At 48.5% G+C, this 18,146-nt stretch overlaps 1 protein-coding gene across 4 annotated transcripts in view; it reads left to right on the top strand.

The window, feature by feature from the left end:
- Window positions 1–18,146, top strand: part of CACNA1I (calcium voltage-gated channel subunit alpha1 I) — a 116,566-nt gene that overhangs the window by 78,953 nt on the left and 19,467 nt on the right. For all 4 annotated transcript variants that reach the window (XM_075936472.2, XM_025185139.3, XM_075936515.2 and 1 more), the window contains 11 exons: window positions 804–872; window positions 1,973–2,157; window positions 2,676–2,802; window positions 3,825–3,950; window positions 5,133–5,222; window positions 6,369–6,561; window positions 7,667–7,818; window positions 10,606–10,715; window positions 11,108–11,241; window positions 12,115–12,185; window positions 17,163–17,241. In XM_075936472.2, coding sequence (XP_075792587.2) covers window positions 804–872; window positions 1,973–2,157; window positions 2,676–2,802; window positions 3,825–3,950; window positions 5,133–5,222; window positions 6,369–6,561; window positions 7,667–7,818; window positions 10,606–10,715; window positions 11,108–11,241; window positions 12,115–12,185; window positions 17,163–17,241 — 1,336 coding nt within the window. The remainder of the gene's footprint in view (window positions 1–803; window positions 873–1,972; window positions 2,158–2,675; window positions 2,803–3,824; window positions 3,951–5,132; window positions 5,223–6,368; window positions 6,562–7,666; window positions 7,819–10,605; window positions 10,716–11,107; window positions 11,242–12,114; window positions 12,186–17,162; window positions 17,242–18,146) is intronic.

Here is an 18,146-nt window from a genome sequence, read left to right as displayed (position 1 = left end):
ATTTCTCAATATGGAATAATATGCCAGCTTGCCTCCCTTTCAAGGCCTTAAAATGGTCCAATTCTTCTTTCTCAGGAGTAGCTTCCTAGATCATAGAAGGCACATGGGTCTCTCCAGGCCCTCATGGTTGGGGGCGGGCTTGCCAGTGTGAGTAAAATAATGACAGATGGTGAAACTAAAAGAGAGCCTTGCGTGTGTAGCAGTGTCCTAGTGGGAATGCCAGGCCAGAATTCGAGTGTGTTACTTCTGCATTGGCTTTGAATGTGGATCTGGGTGCTCTGGTCGGGGAGAGACTGGTGTGCTTCAGTGGGTGAATATACTTTCCTTTTTCCTCAAGTCATTCTTAACAGAGGTCACAGGTGAAACGGCTTTTTAAGGGCCTCTGCTGAGCCCACATTGCCAAATGATACCACAGTTAGGCAGAGTCTAGGCTGAAGAGAGGTCCCAGAGTGGAGTGACAGGGCTGGGCTGCTGGTCAGCATTGCGTTGTATTTCCAGAGCTGTGTGATGAAGGTCCCTGTAGCTGGATTGGCAGCAGAAGCTGCAGATCACAATCGCAGTGCATTAGCAGAGCTGTGTGGGAGCTGCAAGACGGAGTGGCAGGGAACAGGACTATGGTGCATTAGTTGAGTCAGGTGCGATGATGGTTGTTCAGCACATGCCCCTGGTTGCAGCCTGTGCTTTCCCTCCCACCTTCACAAGACAGTAACATTGGTCAAGTTCATAACAAAGGATTTAATAAGCTCACAGAGGGGTGGCGATGTCTCATGGAGTTTTTAGGGGCTTTTGTCTGTTCTTTCTAGGAGAGGATCTTTCTTACCGTCTCCAACTACATTTTCACGGCAATCTTCGTAGCTGAGATGACACTAAAGGTAAGTCCCTGGGAGACAGCTGCTCAGCCTTTCCCCATGTGCCATGGGCCCAACACATCTCCCTTCTATTCATCATCTTTCCTCAATCCACCCATCCTCTTTCAGTCTTCCTGGGAGGTTCACCCACTCGTCATGGTAGGGGCATGCCCAACCTTTGGGTCTGAATCTCCCATGGCCTGGCCTGGAATTAGAATATATTCTGGGTTTTAAATCAAGATTACTGGTGTCTGGAAGGGGTAGGCTGGAGTCTAGATACACCCAGACTTTCATAATAACAAAGAGCTGCTCCCTGCTCCCCGAACAGGAGGGGAGGGAAACAATAATAAGCTCTTACTTGTGATTATTTTTTGTCCATCCGTTTCAAAGCACTTTACAACAGGGGGTTAATGTCATTTACCCCCAATTTGCAGATGGTGAAACTGAGGTACCAAGCAATTAAGGTCAGATTTGGATGCATGAAATTATCATGCATAATATTATGCACTTTCAGAGTGGGATGCATGATATTAAACACCATAAATCCATATTTAGACATCTAAACACGGGGCCTGGTTTTCAGAGGCAACGAGTGTTCACAGATTCTGTTGACTTTGGTAACATCTGCTGGTGTTTGGCAGCTCTGAAAAGCAAACCACTTCTGTAAGTGTCTCGGTAGGGATGTAGGTGCTTTATTTTACATACTTGAGTTTGAAAAATATGGATTAAGTGATTTACACAGTCACCAGAAGAGCATGGACTAGAGCCCTTGTCTAATGACTGCATGTGCCTTGTCTTATCCACTGTACATCACCCTCTCCCCTCCAGGGCGGCTGTGCTCTGGGGAGTGGAGGAGATATTAGCTGAGAGGCGAGAGTACTTCATCAAGGCTTTGGTGGGTCTTTATTGTATTTTCCTGAACATTCGATTTCTGTGCCACCAGTATCTCCATTCTTACTTCACAGACTATGGGTCTTTCTTTTCTGGGAAGGAGATGAGTGTCATGGAAGGGTGAAAGATGAGTCCCCATTGCTTCATCAGCTGCTGCTATTGAGTTAAGTAGCTTCCCCTCTGGAAGGTGGAGACTTTAACTCCCCATGCTCTCCCCCTCTCCTTTCCTGTAGGTGGTCTCTCTAGGCTTATATTTTGGGGAGCAGGCCTACCTCCGCAGCAGCTGGAACATCCTAGATGGCTTCTTGGTCTTTGTGTCCCTCATTGATATTGTGGTCTCAATGGCCTCTGCTGGAGGAGCTAAAATTTTGGGGGTGCTCCGGGTCCTCCGATTGCTGCGCACCCTACGTCCTCTCAGGTGAGAGCCCCATGAGTAAATGTTTAGTCTTCTACACTCTCTCTCACTGCGTCTCTTCCTCTATCCACTGTGGAATGGCTGCCACACAGTCCCAGTATTAAAATATGCTTTATGGAGACAGGGCATTGGCCAAGATTCCCAGGTTAACCCTCTCCTTCCACACATACGCCTTAGCATCATGTTGGGCTATGCATCGGAAAAGGGTTGCAGGACCATCCTGCTAGAGACAAGACTGTTGTGTTGTATCCCCTCCCCAGGGATGTTTCTCTTTACTGTGCAGCGTCTCCTCCAGCCCCTAAGGTATGTCACTGCAGTATCCGCACTGGGGAACGCACCCATGTCCTGCTGTGAGGGACTCAAGCCCACAGTGTTCAGGCTCAGGGGACAGCCTGCTTTCCCCTGGATGACAGCTGCACCATGCTATCTGGAATGCCACTGTTGTCTGATTCTGAAAACACAGGGGAAGAAAGAACTCTGCCACCTCTCCGTGTCACCCCCTGACTCTCCCTCCCTTCCAGGGTCATCAGCCGTGCTCCTGGCCTGAAGCTGGTGGTGGAGACACTCATCTCATCCCTCAAGCCCATTGGGAACATTGTGCTCATTTGCTGTGCCTTCTTCATCATCTTTGGCATCCTGGGTGTGCAGGTAGGGTTGTTATTGTCTGTCAGGCACCCACAGCAAGCTCAGCACGGTACTGCCAGGCAGGGAGCGTATTGCAGGCACCATTAAGCAGACGGAGGTGTGTCAGGGGAGGGGACATCGCAGGAAACCTTCCTGGACTTCTGCCCTGCTCTGTCCTCCTTTCTGTAGCTCTCATCAGAATGATCCCTGAGCCTTTGGCAGTGGTGGCAGGGGCATGGGGCAGGGGGTCAGTGCTGTGGTTTGAGGTCTAGAGACTGATATTCAGATCCCAACCCTGGAGAAAGCCCCGGAGTGGGAAAGCAGCTGGACATGCTGCATGTCATGACTGTGAATCACTGACAGAGCAGTGTCAGTTGGGGCAGAAGCGCAGGGGCCAGCGTGATGCCTGACGCTAGTCATTCCTTTCTCTCCTCTTGTTCCAAGCGCTAAATTCACCCATTGTGCTGTGTGGGCTGGGGGGGGGGGGGGAGGAGAGGAAGAGGGAGGATAATCCTTCTTATTTTAGGCTTGTGCGGCAGAGGAGTGCAGCAGTGGGTGTTACTTCCAACTCAGAGAATGTGCTATAATTAGTCTGTATGGAGACTGCTCTGACGAGCCTGTACAAATGCGCAATCCAGTACCCTCCATATGGAAAAGGAGCCTTGGGCAGATGAACCACATCAGTGTCACTTTAGTTACAAGTACTGAAGAAGCAGGCGATATTTTTCTGGGTCTTTGCTCTCACAAGAGATCTTTTCCCCATCAGTACACTTAGCAGCCATCTGAGGGAGTAGATGGCTCTGGGGGACTGGGCCTGGGGTGTTTCACCTCTAGGTCCTTTGTTCCAGTCCATCCCCAGCAAGCCACTACATGGCTGCCTGAGCGGGATGACTTCCAGTCACTGCTGATCTGAGGCTAGATTATAATCAGTGATCGAAAGGCTCTCAGTCCCAATCCTCATCTGAGGAGCCTCCTGTGGCTCTTTGTCCCCTGACACCGGGGACGTCTGAGTGAGACTCGTTGACCAAGATGCTTCCATCTTACAGCTTTTCAAGGGGAAGTTCTACCACTGCCTGGGGGTTGACATCCGTAACATCACCAACAGGTCTGACTGTGTGTCTGCCAATTACAAGTGGGTCCACCACAAGTACAACTTTGACAACCTTGGGCAGGTACGTGCAGGACCCTCCATGCCCCTGCCTCTCAGATGAACCTGGGCTGTGCTTGGCCCCTTTGGGTAGCTCCCGCCAAGGCCATGCTCACTCATTTCAAGGGCAGTGTGGATCATATTCAGGGCCAGATGCAGCAGACAGTCATGTGAACATGGAGGGGAGCTGGTTAGACATGGCCAGGTTAAAGCAGAGTCACTCGTGTAAAGTCTGCAGCTTCCATACTGAAGCGGCGGAAAAAGAGATGCAACTGGCCAAGCAACTCACATAAGTGTAAGCTAAAGCCGAGGGGAGGAAGGGCTGCTTTTCCTTATACTCTCCTTGTAGTGCCTCTTCTTGCTAGCCCCTAACCTTCCCTCAACATGTAACACCCGGGTCCAGACTCATGCTTAGGGGTGACTCCTGCCTTCACTTGCACAGAGGCACCTTCCATGTTGTTGCATGTAAATGATTGAGCTCTTACAGCTTGACTCCCTGAGCAGGGTGTGACTCAAGGGTAACTCGCTGACATCACTGCAGTTAAAAAATAGTGAAAGGAGAATCAGGCCCAACTTCCACCCATGTTTACCTCACCAGGGAGTTTGGCCACCGGTGTCTGCGGCATCTGCGTGTCTGCAGTCCCTTAGGCTCAACCAAGGAAATGGATTGGCAGACACATCCCTTCTTCTCTGCAGCCTCCCTACCAGGCCTGTCAGTGAAGTGCTGCCTTGTAAGGCAAGGGGCCAGGCTGAGCTCTCTGGTTTCTCAGCAGGTCCATCCATGCATGCAAGCGGGGAGGCTTCCTCAAAGGCAGAGCTGGACGGTGGATGTTTTCTGATTGCGTTGGCCAGGTCTGCCAAGGCTTTCAAGATTTCGCCAAGTCTCTGTATTTTCACAGACAAGCAGCAGGCATGTCATGCTGGGGTTTTCTGTGTTTTAATTTGTCAACCTGAATTCACTCATCTCTGCGGAAGGGGGGAACATTTTACACTGCTGCTTCAACAGGACAAACTTGCATAATGGTCCCTCTCTGCGAAGGGCTCCCCTCCTTCTCCCATCTGTTCGTAATTATGCAGATGGCAGTGCTGGGTAGCCAATACCTTGAGTTTTAATGCTGTTTTGTGCCTAAGAACTTAAAACGTGAACTGTCCCCACCCTCACCACACACATACACTCTTTGTCTGACATCTTTCTGTTGTATTACAGGCCCTGATGTCCCTCTTCGTTCTGGCCTCCAAAGATGGTTGGGTCAATATTATGTATAATGGACTAGATGCTGTGGCTGTGGATCAGCAGGTATAGAGACTTCCTTCCAAACTGATCATGCCATCTACACCTCCTTCAGGCAGGAAGGTGGAAGCATGCTGTATTAGCCAGCTGTTGGTACTTCCCCTCTACCCAATAGCATCTTCTAGCATTGCTGTGAGCCTCTCCCATCTGCGAGCTCCTTTTTGTTGTTACTAGTGGGTCTGGGCTGTGGTTCTTCACGTGCAGGGAGGTGAGTTTGGAAGTGATCAGCAGGGTGGGCATTCATTCTAGTCCTTGCCTTTAGTCAGCTGGGGAAGTTGTGCAGGCCAGGTCCTGATATATCCTGTGATACCTTTGCAGCAGCAGTTGCCCAGGTCTTTCTGGACATGGTGCACCCACCTGATTTACAATTGGTTCCTCTAATTGCCTATAAGCCTGGATCTTCTGTCCCTGTAATTAAATCCCAAGGGTGTCCCCCCTTGAGGTCAATGCCAAAACTCACATTGACTTGAGTAATGCAGGATCAGGCCCCGACAAAGACTGCAGCATCAGAGGCTGAATGACTATGAGGATACTACTCTTACCTTCTGTTCTCAACACGAGAAGTGTTGCTGGTCTTTTAAAATGCCCAGTGGTGAGAAACGGGGTTGAACTCAAGCCCTTTTTTCTCCTTGATCCTGACTGACACCTGCTTTCAGGCACCCCTCACCTTTCAGGGGTTCCCCTATTGCACCTGAGATGTGGAATTTACCCACCCTCAGCCCAACCCGCCTTTTCTCCAGGTATCTTTAGTGTCTGTCATATTCTCTGATGTTTTAATTGTCCATTTGATCTGTTGTTGTGATTGTATTGGAAATGTAGGTGCAACATCCTGAATGCTTTATTATTACTAGTATAGGCTTGTCCTTGACTTCTAGACACCTGGTCTATTTGTTGTGCCTACCTTCATTTTCATAATCCTTTCCCAACCAGCCAGTCGCCATCTGCTGATCTCCCTCATTTTCAAAATCCTGCCCCTTCCAGCCAATCACAACCTCCTTCATTTTCATAATCCTACCTCTAACCCCCAATCAGCCAATCACAGCTCTTTTCTTTTCTTTTCTTTTCTTTTCTTTTCTTTTCTTTTCTTTTCTTTTCTTTTCTTTTCTTTTCTTTTCTTTTCTTTTCTTTTCTTTTCTTTTCTTTTCTTTTCAGCCAGTGACCAACAACAACCCCTGGATGCTCCTTTACTTCATCTCGTTCCTCCTCATTGTCAGCTTCTTCGTACTCAACATGTTTGTGGGGGTGGTCGTAGAGAACTTCCACAAGTGCCGGCAGCACCAGGAGGCTGAGGAGGCGCGCCGGCGGGAGGAGAAGCGCCTGAGGCGCCTGGAGAAGAAGCGCAGGAGTAAGGCACAGCCTAAGTGTTTGGTTGGTTCGTAGGCCAAGGTTTTCTAAGAAAAACCTCCTCTTCTTCTTTTATTTTTTGACTGATCAGTTGCTCTGTAACAGCCTGTATATCAAAGCTCCCAGCACCGCTCTCCTCTTGGTGGGACAATGCTGACGTCAAGTGTGCAGACCTGACCCAACACCCCCCCGCCAGCTCACCTTGAGTCAGACCCTGATGGCAACCTGTTTTCTTAAGCCCTTTCCCTTAGAAAACAACACCGTCAGTGCGTGTGTCTGCAAGTATTCTCATCCGTAAGGAGCTGCCACCAGACACACACACTCCAGGTTTCAGGATTTAGACTCCCCTTTGACGAGCCCAGTGACACCAGCCAATGCTGTTGGGCAGATTCCTACATTAATCCCTTCCCATTTAATGCAAAATGAGGCAGGGAAGAAGAGGAAGAAATCCACACTATGTTCCTAGGCCTTTCTGTTCCTGTCTCAGTTTCACTCCTTGTGTTCTAAGGCTTCCTTGGAACCAAGAAGGGTCCCCACCTGTCTTTTTCCTGTGTTCTGTTGAGAGAAACATCACAGAATCACACTTGACCCTGGCAGTCACCCCTGCTACTTCCTCGCCCTACCCTGGAGACCCTGTCTTATTATTCTCCTCCTCTCCAAGCCCATGGGCTTCCGGCTTCCCTCCCCTTCTTCAGTTTTTCCTCTCCCTTGTGCCATCTCTGGGTGTCTCCTGGAGCCATTTGCTCCTTTTTGTCCTTTGTGATCTTAATTTGTTGAGGCATGCAATGCTGACTTAGTGCCATTCATTGAAATGTAGGACTAACCAATTCTTTCTGTCGCTCCCAAATTCCCTCTCTGGTGTCTCCCTGGCTCCTCCTGCCTTTCACATTCTCTCTTCTTCACCATTTCTGTTTCCTTTCCCTACATTCTTTATTTTATGCTTCTCCTTATTCTATTCATTTCCTCTGCGTCTTCCTGCTCCATCCCTGTTCCTGTCTCTCCCTCCAACCTTCCCTGTCTTTCCCCCTTCCTAATTCTGTTTGTTTCTCTTCCCTCTCTCTTCTGTCTTCTCTTTCCCTCTCTCTCTTTCCCCACTCCCATTGAAGAGGCGCAGCGCTTGCCGTATTACGCCACCTACTGCTCTGTCCGCCTCCTCATCCATTCGGTCTGCACCAGCCACTACTTGGACATCTTCATCACCTTCATCATCTGCCTCAACGTCGTCACCATGTCCCTGGAGCACTACAACCAGCCAGTGGTGAGTGAGTTCAGGGGACCAAATCCTGCCCCTTCCTCTGTCCCTCCCTCTCTTTTCCCCATCTCATTTTCCATAACAAGAGACTTGGTACTTTCCCTTCCAAGCAGTCAATCACATGAGGGGTCACTAGGTTGTAAGTAAAACACTACAGCCATTAGAGATTTACTTGGAAGAGCAGCATCTCCCAGCATGCTTTGCAAGAGGGCATCAAATTGCAACCCAAAGAAAACCTCTATATATTCTGTAACTTTTTCTAACCTCTGACTTCTTCTAACCTATCCTCTCTGCAACACCTCCTCCCCACTCCTTATCCTGACAGCCCTCCCCTGCTCGAAACACTAGCCAATGACTAAATGTGTAATTTCACCACGGCTGCTGGTGTTGTGACCCACCCTGATAGATGGCAGAGGCATGTCCCATGAAAACTGCCTTGCAAAGTTCTGCGAGCGTTAACTCGCAAGGTGATAAGAGAGAGTTAGTTCTCTCCACTGTATCGTAAATGATCCCAGTTTAGCTGCATGGTCACCTTCTCTTTGTAGTTTCCCTCGGGCCCCAGCAGGGGGTGGCATACTGCCTACAGGAGCTAATGCTTTGCATTGCCAGATGGATCAGATTTCAGTTTCTCCGTAGCCACCCCCAAATCTGGAAGTGAGTTGGGAGTGCCACAGAGGCTGGCACGCCCAGTCCTTGGATAGCTGAAGAGAGCCCCTGCCCCAGTTACCTTCCCTCCAAAAGAGAAGCAGGATGGACAGACTCTGAAGAGAGTCCTGGCGTGTTTCTCTCAGAAGGAAGGAGGGTGATCACACCAGAAGCTCTTGAAGGTTGTGAAAGATCTGGGGGGAGAGGGGGAAATCTCAAAAATTTTGACAAGGTTACAGACATGTTAGGGGCAAAGGGGGGAAATGTGGTGCATGTATAGAAAAGGGGCTTTTTTCCCCTCTATTCAAAAGCACCACACTCACTGCTATGTCACTGCCCACAAGCATGCAGCCCTTGGTAGACTGATGACACATTTAATTTCATAGCAGGAGCTGGTTGTATTAGAAGTGACCCAGGCTGTGACTTGTCTTTCGTTGCTCAGATTCACTGCCAGGCTTTCCCTCTAAGCCCAGCTTATCTTTCTTGATGACTTTTGAATTTGGTTCCTGTTTATCTTGTGTTCCTGAATGGCCTCCTTCGCTCCCCATGGTGTTCCCTATAGCTCCTGTTTTGTTCTGCAAAAATGACCGTCCCTTATCCCGTCTCCCCCACACATCACACCCTTGATCTTGGGCAAGTCAATTAACTTCCCCATGCCTCAGCTTCCTCAGCTATGCAATAGGGGTAAACATACCCATTTCCTCACAGGCATATGGTGCAGTCTCACTGATCAGTTCTTGCAAAGGGCTTTTAGATTTCCAGGTAAAAGGTGCTGTAGAAGTGCTGCATACAATTAATAGAAACTCTCCGGTGGCAGTGGCATCAATTTAGATATTTTTTGGGAGGAGGGTTCATTCCAGCCTCCTCCCTCTCCCCCCTCCTGCTCTCGCCCCCTGCAGGGATCCCAGCTCTCCTTCCGCCAAGGAGCCTCTCTTCTCTGTACAAAGGGGCATCTGGGTCAAATTTCAGTGGTGTTGTGACCATGCAGCCAGAGTGACATTCAGCTGCTTCAGCAGTCACCATACAGATTGAGGCTATGTCTAGACTGCAGGCTTCTTTCGGAAGAAGCTTTTCCGGAAGAGATCTTCTGTAGAAACTTCTTCCGAAAGAGACCGTCCACACTGCCAAAGTGCATTGAAAAAGCCATCTGCTCTTTCGAAAGAGAGCGTCCACACTGAATGGATGCTCTCTCGCATGTAAGCTGTGATTGCTATGGGCGGAATGGCCACCAGGGCACCGTGCTTTTTCTTCTTTCCTCTTCTTGCGAAAGAACTCCCTCTTCCCTGTCCACACACGCCTTTTTCCAAAAGAGCTCTTTCAGAAAAAGGCTTCTTCCTCGTAGAAAAAGGTTTACCAATGTCAGAAAAACCCCTCTGTTCTTTCCATTTTCTTTTGAAAGAACATGATTGCAGTGTGGACATAATTGACGGGTTTTTTTGGAAAAACAGCTGTTTTTCTGAAAAAAACCTCTGTAGTGTAGACATACCCTCAGTATGGAACCATTGCTTAAAAGTCATCCGGCCCTGGCCTGGGGAACTTTAAGTAAGTCTAAAAACTTGGGAAGTAGTAGTCACCCCCACAGCCCACCCTAGCTTGTGCCACTGTTTGCTGGAGAATGGGGACCTTGCAAGGAGAACTAGTGCTGCAGAACAGAGGACAGAAGCTTGCTAAACCCTTCCCCAATTCCCAGCCAGAGTCATGGGGTTTCCCCTTACTGAAAATGGCACACATTCAGCAACAGGTCGTTTCTCAGAAGCACTCTCCCTGCTGGACGCATTCTCTGTAGGTGAATGAAGCCATGTATAGGGTAACACCTGGGAGATGTCCCATGAACTTGATGCTGCTGATGTCCAAGGTGCACCTCTGCCCTTTCCCCGGCCTGCCCGTTCTCTTGAGCTGTGGCTGGACAGAACAGCAGGTCCCTGCAGAACCACTTGGCATGGGAATGCAGTGTGATGTCCGCTGCCCTTGGTAAGTCTGCCTCAGCATTCAGGTAGTTGCAGTCCAGGATTTGGCAGCCCCCTCTTGCCTCCACTCCTTGTGAATTCCTGATCAGTCAAGCAGGCTGGAACTTAGGGACTTCACAAACACATCTGTAATTATTGCCTCTCACTCCCCACCTCTCTCAACCTCTCTTTCCATCCACAGTCTCTTGAGACTGCCCTGAAGTACTGCAACTACATGTTTACCACAGTCTTTGTGCTGGAGGCGGTTCTGAAGCTGGTGGCATTTGGACTGCGGCGATTCTTCAAAGACAGGTGAGCACCCGGGCATGCTGGTCATTTGGTGAGGCGGTGACATTTGGTGGGAGGGGGGGGGCTCTGTATCTGCAATGGAATCCCATTGGGACCTCAACTTTTTGCTTGCTCAGGGTAAAAGGGGTCTTACTAGATTCACCTTACACACACTGGAGTGATAACTGGTTAATAAGTGCTATCGAGTGCTTCCTCTTGTAGGAATCTGCTGATTGGTCCAGGAAACAGAGTAGATGGGAGCAGAATAAAGGACCCTGCTCTAGCTATTGCAGCAAGGCCTCTGATTCATTGACTCGGGGGATTTTATTTTACTTTGTTGCGTTTGAAATGTAAAGAGTTCACATTCTCCTGTCAGTCAAACAGAAAAGCTCCATTCGTCCTTCTTTTAATTTAAGGTGGAACCAGCTGGACCTGGCCATTGTGCTTCTGTCTGTCATGGGCATCACGCTGGAGGAGATTGAAATCAATGCAGCTCTCCCCATTAACCCCACTATCATCCGCATCATGAGGGTGCTGCGCATTGCTCGGGGTGAGAGAGACAATGGAGGGAGAAGTGGGGCACAGACACCCAATGCACTGGGTGCTGTGTATGTTGCCATTTCACCAATTGGCTTTTCATATCTGGAATCTTGGAGGGCTATGGAAACTCAGGGCTTGTCTACACGAGCAGTTATTCGTTTATTCCTGATTAACTCTGTGTGTAGACTCTCTTGTTCTGGAATAAAAGTGCAGTGTTCTGAATGATCTTAGTTCAATTTGGCCCTCAACTTGACATTTAGATGCACCTTTATCCTGGAAAGCAGTCGTGACTTTCGCTTTGTGAGAGGGACCAAAATGATTGGCAGAATTTTGGAAAAAACAATTCTTCCTTCTTTTGTTTTGCCAATGCAAATATCATTGGAATTTTTGCAGAAAAGGCTAAGAGCCTATATGGTTTGCACTGTAGAGGACAGATGTACAGGGATCAGGGCAAATGAATACTTGCCAAGCCTCATTTGCAAACAACAGGAAGAGGAGAGAATGAATGAAGAGAGTGTAGGAGAGTATGGAAGAGGAGTAGAAGAGATTGGTGAAGTGGGGTGTTGGGAAAAGGCAGGCCAGTGTGCAGGATGTGAGGGGGTAAGATGGAAGGCACCAGCGTGGGAATGGGATGAGAGAGAAGGGGTCATTAGTATGCAGAGGGATGGGTTGGACTAGAAAGGCCCATGTAGGAGGCGGTGGGGGTGGAAGGAAAATGCCCAGTTGTAGAAGGAGTGAGAGGTTGGTGGAACAGTTTTGCTAAGGAGGAGAGCAGCAGTACACCCACAATAGGTGGTGCTTCCAGGTGCCTAGGCATATTGGCAGGTTTCTCTCCTTTAAGTCCCAACACTGAGTAGCAATGTTGTTTGGATTCTGTTGCCAGTGCTGAAGCTGCTGAAGATGGCTACAGGGATGCGGGCGTTACTGGACACCGTTGTGCAAGCTCTGCCACAGGTAAAAGAAACCAACTCCTACAAAGATTCACTTTTGGAATCCCTCTGCTGGTGAGTTCATTTCCCTGGGCATGCCTAGAATCAGAGATGGTATCTGCTGAGGTCTTTGAGTTAATGTCATGATGTGCCCAGGGATCATGTTCATGTCAACCACGTGGCTATAGCCATTTTTTTCTGGACTCGTCTGCTCACGACTTTATCGCCTGGTGGCTTTACTGCATAAACCCATGCTCCATCTGGTGAGAGCTGCTTCCCAGCTTTATTTCTAGCTGCCAGCTCCTGCTTGCTCTTGGTGACCCGTCACTTTCCTCACACTCATTGGCCATAAGAATGGAGAGTGAGTGGTGGCCATTTTAGGGAGAAAGCAGCCATTCAAGTACCTCATTTTTGTCCCTCTCATTCTTTCCCACGTGTGCTCCCCTTTCCACTGTTCTCTTCTAGGCTGTGCCCATTTCCCTTCTGCCACAGCTTACTTGCTTGCTTTCCATTCACCCTCTTCTCCTTGGTTTGTGAATGATTTTCAGCCTCTCGTCCCAAGCTGTGACACGACCTGTTGTAGCTTATGGAGCAGGCAGCTAAATGCCTCATGAAAGGCAGCTAGATGGAAGGATTTCACAAGCTGTGAGTGGCAGCTGTTTTGGAATGAGTTATTCATGTGCTGCCTCGTCCAGGCATCAAGCCTACTGAAAGAAGTCTCCATGATGGATGAGCAGCCAGAGAGACAGTTCTCCTCTCTTTTGGGTCCTCCAGAGAGACATTTTAAGAAAGGAATAATGGCACCAAGTAGCTCTATTGATCATTCCCTCTGGCAGGCCCACAACAGTTATATGATATCGAAATGCACAGGCATTTGTCAGCTGACTTATCAGGTAATATGCCAGGGTATGTGAATGAGGCCAGGCTGAACATCAATCTGGGGACAGCACAAGCAGTTACATAAGGAACTTAATTCTGATATCTGTGTTACTAAACCGTGTCCATTAGAATTAAAGGGAATCAACTGACACAAGATTGAGATGGAAACACAGTGTCCAGTCTTCACTGAATTCTGTGTAAACGAACTTTGGTGACTGTTATTGGCAGGTCATTGATGTAAAAGCTGAGCAGGATTAAAGAAAGCACAGAGCCTTGGGGTAACCTGTCGTTTCTCTGTCGTTTCCAAGCACTCCTCTTCTCCCCAGTATGGACTCTGAACTATCTCTCATGGAGGAACAGTTTAATGACACCTGTGACCTGGGGTAACAGGACCCATAACACGTTCATGAGCAGGCCAGCGTGCCGTGCTATAACATATGCCACTAGGTACTGCAATAGACAACATCTGTTGCAGTACCCCGGCCTAGACGTTTCACAGGCTTGATGCCACCTTAAACCTGGACTTGGTTAAGTTAGCTTTCTGCTGTAGGACTTGGCATCTCCAGCCAAGCATCCTAAAACCCATCTCCAGTTTGTTCCATCTTCATTATGTGAACACAGCCTAAGAACTGAATGTTTATCTGAATAGTCAGAAGGTGAACCATGACATAGAACCGATCTACCTAGGTGAGAGCTTAGACTGCACGCTGAGTTACCATGCCCATCTTAGGAAGACGACAGCTAAGTTAAAACATGCAACAATCTTCTTAGCAAACTAGCAGGTTCATCAATGGGATGCTCATGCCCCAACTTTGCAGATGTCAGCTCTAGCCACCTCATATTCAGTGGTGGAGAACTGCACGCCAGTATGGAGTTGATCTTCATACACCTAACTGGGGGATACATAGCTACATGCCCCCATGCGCCTCATCTCTGGCATCTTGTGTCCAACTCCACTCCCATAGCTCTCAATTCTGAGCGATATTGCTCCTCCTGATTTCAGATGAGAGATTGCCACTGGCAAGCTACTGGAGAAAGTACACAAACCAACCCGAGACTGCTACTGCACATTCCGGACCAGGCAAGGTCTCTGTGCAGCTAACCAGTATTGCTACTGGGGCCTTCGAGAGAGCCTTTTGTGCAATTGCAGCACAACACAGACGATGATACATGTTGTCGATGAGTGCCCACTGACTAGGTTCAGCAGGGGTCTAAAAGAAAAACATCATGCCACTGAAGATGCCATTGCTTGGCTAGACAACTATGCACATGCTAAATAAAATACTGAATTCTGGGCTTCTATTTATCTGACCTCCTATTTATTGTTATTTATTTATCACAGTAGCAGAGAGGGGCCTCACCTGAGACAGGATGCTAGAACAGAATCACAGAGTTGTATGGCTGCAAAGGCCCTCAAGAGGTCATCTGTCCAGTCCTATGTGGTACGGCAGGACCATAGAAACCTAGAGCATTCCTGACGGGTGTTTGTCCAACCTATTCTTAAAACCTTCTTATGATGGAGATTCTGCACCCTTCCTCTGTAACCCGTTCAAGTTCTTAACTACCCTCATAGTTAGTAAGTTTTTCCTGTCAGTGAACCTAAATTTCCTTCTTGTAGATTAAGCTGATTGCTACTCCTGCCTTCAGAGGACATGGAGAATATCTAGTCACTGAACTCTTTATAACAGCCCTTAACATATTTAAAGACTGTTATAAGGTTCCCCTTCAATTTTCTTTTCTCAAGAGTTAGCATGTCCTGTTTTTTTAACATTTCCTCACAGGTAATTTTTTTCTAAACCTTTTATCATCTTTGTAAATTATGCTAAGTAAGAGACAACCCCTGCCTCAAAGATTTTGTAGTCTAAATAGACAAAGTCAATTCTATTTTCTCCATTTTACAGATGGTAAAACTGAGGCATGGAGACGCAGTATGTTGCTTAAGGTTACCTAGGAATTCTGGGGCACAGCTGAAAACTGAACCCAGATCTTCTGAATCCCAAGGCAGTACCTTAGTCCCAAGGTCATCATTTTCCCATGCTTGATAAACCCTGAGTTTTTCACATTATTTCATTAAAGAACCTCATAGCTAAGCAAGAATTCCCCTTCTCTGTTGGTTCTTAATATCTGCCCCCTGAACACACACAAACAACTATTCAAAGAAGTGCCCCCCTCTTATAAAGATTACTGGGTCAAGAAATTTCCATTAGGGAAGGAAGGAGTCTATAATAAGGACCTTCCTATCTGATAGCCGGTGGTTCTGCACCAGGAAAAGGCTAACTTCATTCAATAAAGATACATTCCAGAGGCATTAAAAATAATTCCACAATCAAAATTATGTTAAATATGCCCTTAATGCAAACCTATAACCCCTATGTTTCACATTTAAATGGTTGATTTTTGGTCTCCACACTAGGACCTGGTCTATACTAGACTGGGAAGATAGCTTAAGGTACGCAACTCCAGCTATGCAAAATGCATAGCTGGAGTCAGCTTATCTTAAGCCGAGTTGTGGCGGTGTCCACACGGCATGAAGCCGACAGGAGCAAATGCTCCCGTTGGCTTCCTTTACTCCTTGCAGAAGGAGGAATACTGGACAGAGCTGCCTTTGGCATTTGATTTAGTGGGTCTATAGTAGACCCACTAAATCAAACGCTAGAAGATTGACCTCTGGAGCATCAATCTTTTTGTAAGTAGAGATGTGTCCTAAATCTTCTGGGGACAATTGAATTCTCCATAATACTATTTTCTCCAAGATTTTTTAACATTGGATGAAGAAGTGTTTTAAACAATCTCTCCTTTCTTCTTCTCGTCTAGATTTTTCCCTTTATACTAGAGCAGAGAGTCATCAGTGATTTTGACTTGCTAATGGCATAGAAGGCTTCTCTGGTTGTCATGTTTGAATCCCCTGCCTGTCTTTGTTATTCTGCAACCATTTTGAAAAGTAAATAGAGATGTGATTTTTTTAAAATCCCTTTTGGAAATGTATCCCTGAGCATCTTAACTTTTTTCAGTTCCCTGTGGCTAATTCCATCCGCCCTGCCCCCCATCAGTGCATACACATGGGCACATACATGCTTGTCTATGCACACATCATGTGCTGAAATCATCTCACACAAAAGCTGCTTTTCAAATTCGCAAGAGTAACCAGATTGGAGTTCTTCCCCTTCATCAGCACCTTGCAAAGCTCTGCTGACAGACCTGGTGTCCGCTGCTTCCCCTTTCTGCTGCTGCCCAGTCTGCCTTCTGCACACCTGTCCTGTTCCTTACACTCTGCACTGCAGACAAGGGAGCAAGGAATATGAGGGACAAGCAGGGATCCTGGGGAGGGGTGGTGCTCTCCCCTGTTACTGCTGGTACAGCTCCCATGGTGCACTAGGCAGCGCCTCTATGGGAAACCCTGCAAAGTGCTAATAGCTGGGGGCATAGAAACTGGGCTCTCTCCCACAGGCTGCCTGTGCCTTCCATTCTAAGTACCTCAAACACAGGCCTAGTTCCCTACTTGAGTCCCTGAAATCTCTCTTCTCCTTTGTTCCCCTCCCACCACACAAATCTGAGGGTACTGATTCATTCCCTTCTGCCCCCCACCATGTACCCCATGATAACCCTGCTCTCACCCACTTCTGCCCCCACATTTGACTAGCACCTTGACTTGCAATGCACCAGGCAGTAGCACTGAGGGGGTGCTGGGAAGGTGGGGAGAAGGGCTCTCAGATAAAATTTTGGTCTCAACTCATATGTATCACATGTGCTAGGTTTTACCACTCCATGTACGCAAAATATGATTTTCTTCATCTCTCTGGGCTTGAAGTCCAAGGGGTGGGAGGAACTGGATGCCCACATTGTGACTGGCGATAGGAGCTGTGGCAGCTGTGAATGGCTGTGAGCCTTATGATGTTCGGATAGCAAGGCACAGGGAGATGAGGTTGCTGTGAGCATGACTGATGGCTTCACGATTCATTTCCTGGGTCCTGCTTGACTGTGGACATGGAATTCCTAAAGGTTCTATAATGGAAATATTGGCTGGTGTTCCATTGCTGTTGCTTCGAGTGGTGCTAGCTGGCTTGTGAGTCAGTCTTTCCTGGCTTGGCTTGCATTAGACTGATATGGTTCCATTTGGTTTCAGGTAGGGAACCTTGGACTGCTCTTCATGCTCCTCTTTTTCATCTATGCTGCTCTAGGAGTGGAGCTCTTTGGGAAGCTGGGTAAGTTTCAAGCATGTTGTGCTCTCAGGTGAGCCACAGAATAAAATAAAATCAAATAAAAAGGCAGTTCCTTATTGCAGCAGGCCCAGCTCTGATGTAATGAAAGGAGTGGGTATTCCAATGACCTTTATTCTCTTCTCCGGGTATTTGATGTGACAGGAATTTCTGCCTTTCTAGAGCACTTGTCTCCGAATGCGAGAGGTGGATGGCTTTCTCTCATTCTTCAATCTTTGCTTTCCATGCACTGCCTCAGCAAATCAGCGCCCGCCTGTCCCAATGTCAGCCAAAAGGCTACACCAGGCATGTCATACTGGCCTTTGGAGGGCCTCATGCTGTCCGATCGAAATTTTTTGCGGCCCGCCAGAACATTTTTATGAAAGAATGAAATGCAGCCTGCTGGCCGCTCAGAGCACGTGTCCAAGTGCCTGCTCGCAGCCGGCCGGGCCACTCCACGCCGCAGCAACTGCTCACGGCCAGCCAGGCTGCTCTGCGCACGTGCTCACGGCTGGCTGGGCGCTCTGCGGTAGGTGCTGCAGCAGGTGCTCACAGCTGGCCGGTCTGCTCAGCGCACGTGCTCATGACCAGCTGGGCGCTCTGTGCTAGGCGCTCCAGCAGGCGCTCACAGCTGGCTGCTGTGCTCACGCCGCCCCAGTGCCTCAGGCAGCAACGTCAACTCCGAGACCCAGCTATTAGGTTGGGGAGGGGGGGCTGGGAGAGCCTGGCTCTGGGTAAGGAGGAAGGCATTAGGCTGGGGGGGCTGGCTCTGGGGGTGGCGGGAGGCTGAGGGGGACCGGGAATGCCTGGCTCCGGGGCAAGAGAGAGGCATTAGGTTAGCGGGGGCTGGGAGTGCCTTGCTCTGGGGGAGAGGGGAAACATTGGGGCGGGGCTTGGGTCTGGGAGAGTGG

This window comes from Pelodiscus sinensis, chromosome 1, assembly GCF_052426305.1.
Source record: "Pelodiscus sinensis isolate ZL-2025 chromosome 1, ASM5242630v1, whole genome shotgun sequence".
NCBI lineage: Eukaryota > Metazoa > Chordata > Testudines > Trionychidae > Pelodiscus > Pelodiscus sinensis.
The sequence above is the reverse complement of the archived record's forward strand: the minus strand, read 5'-3'. Positions and strand labels throughout refer to the sequence as shown.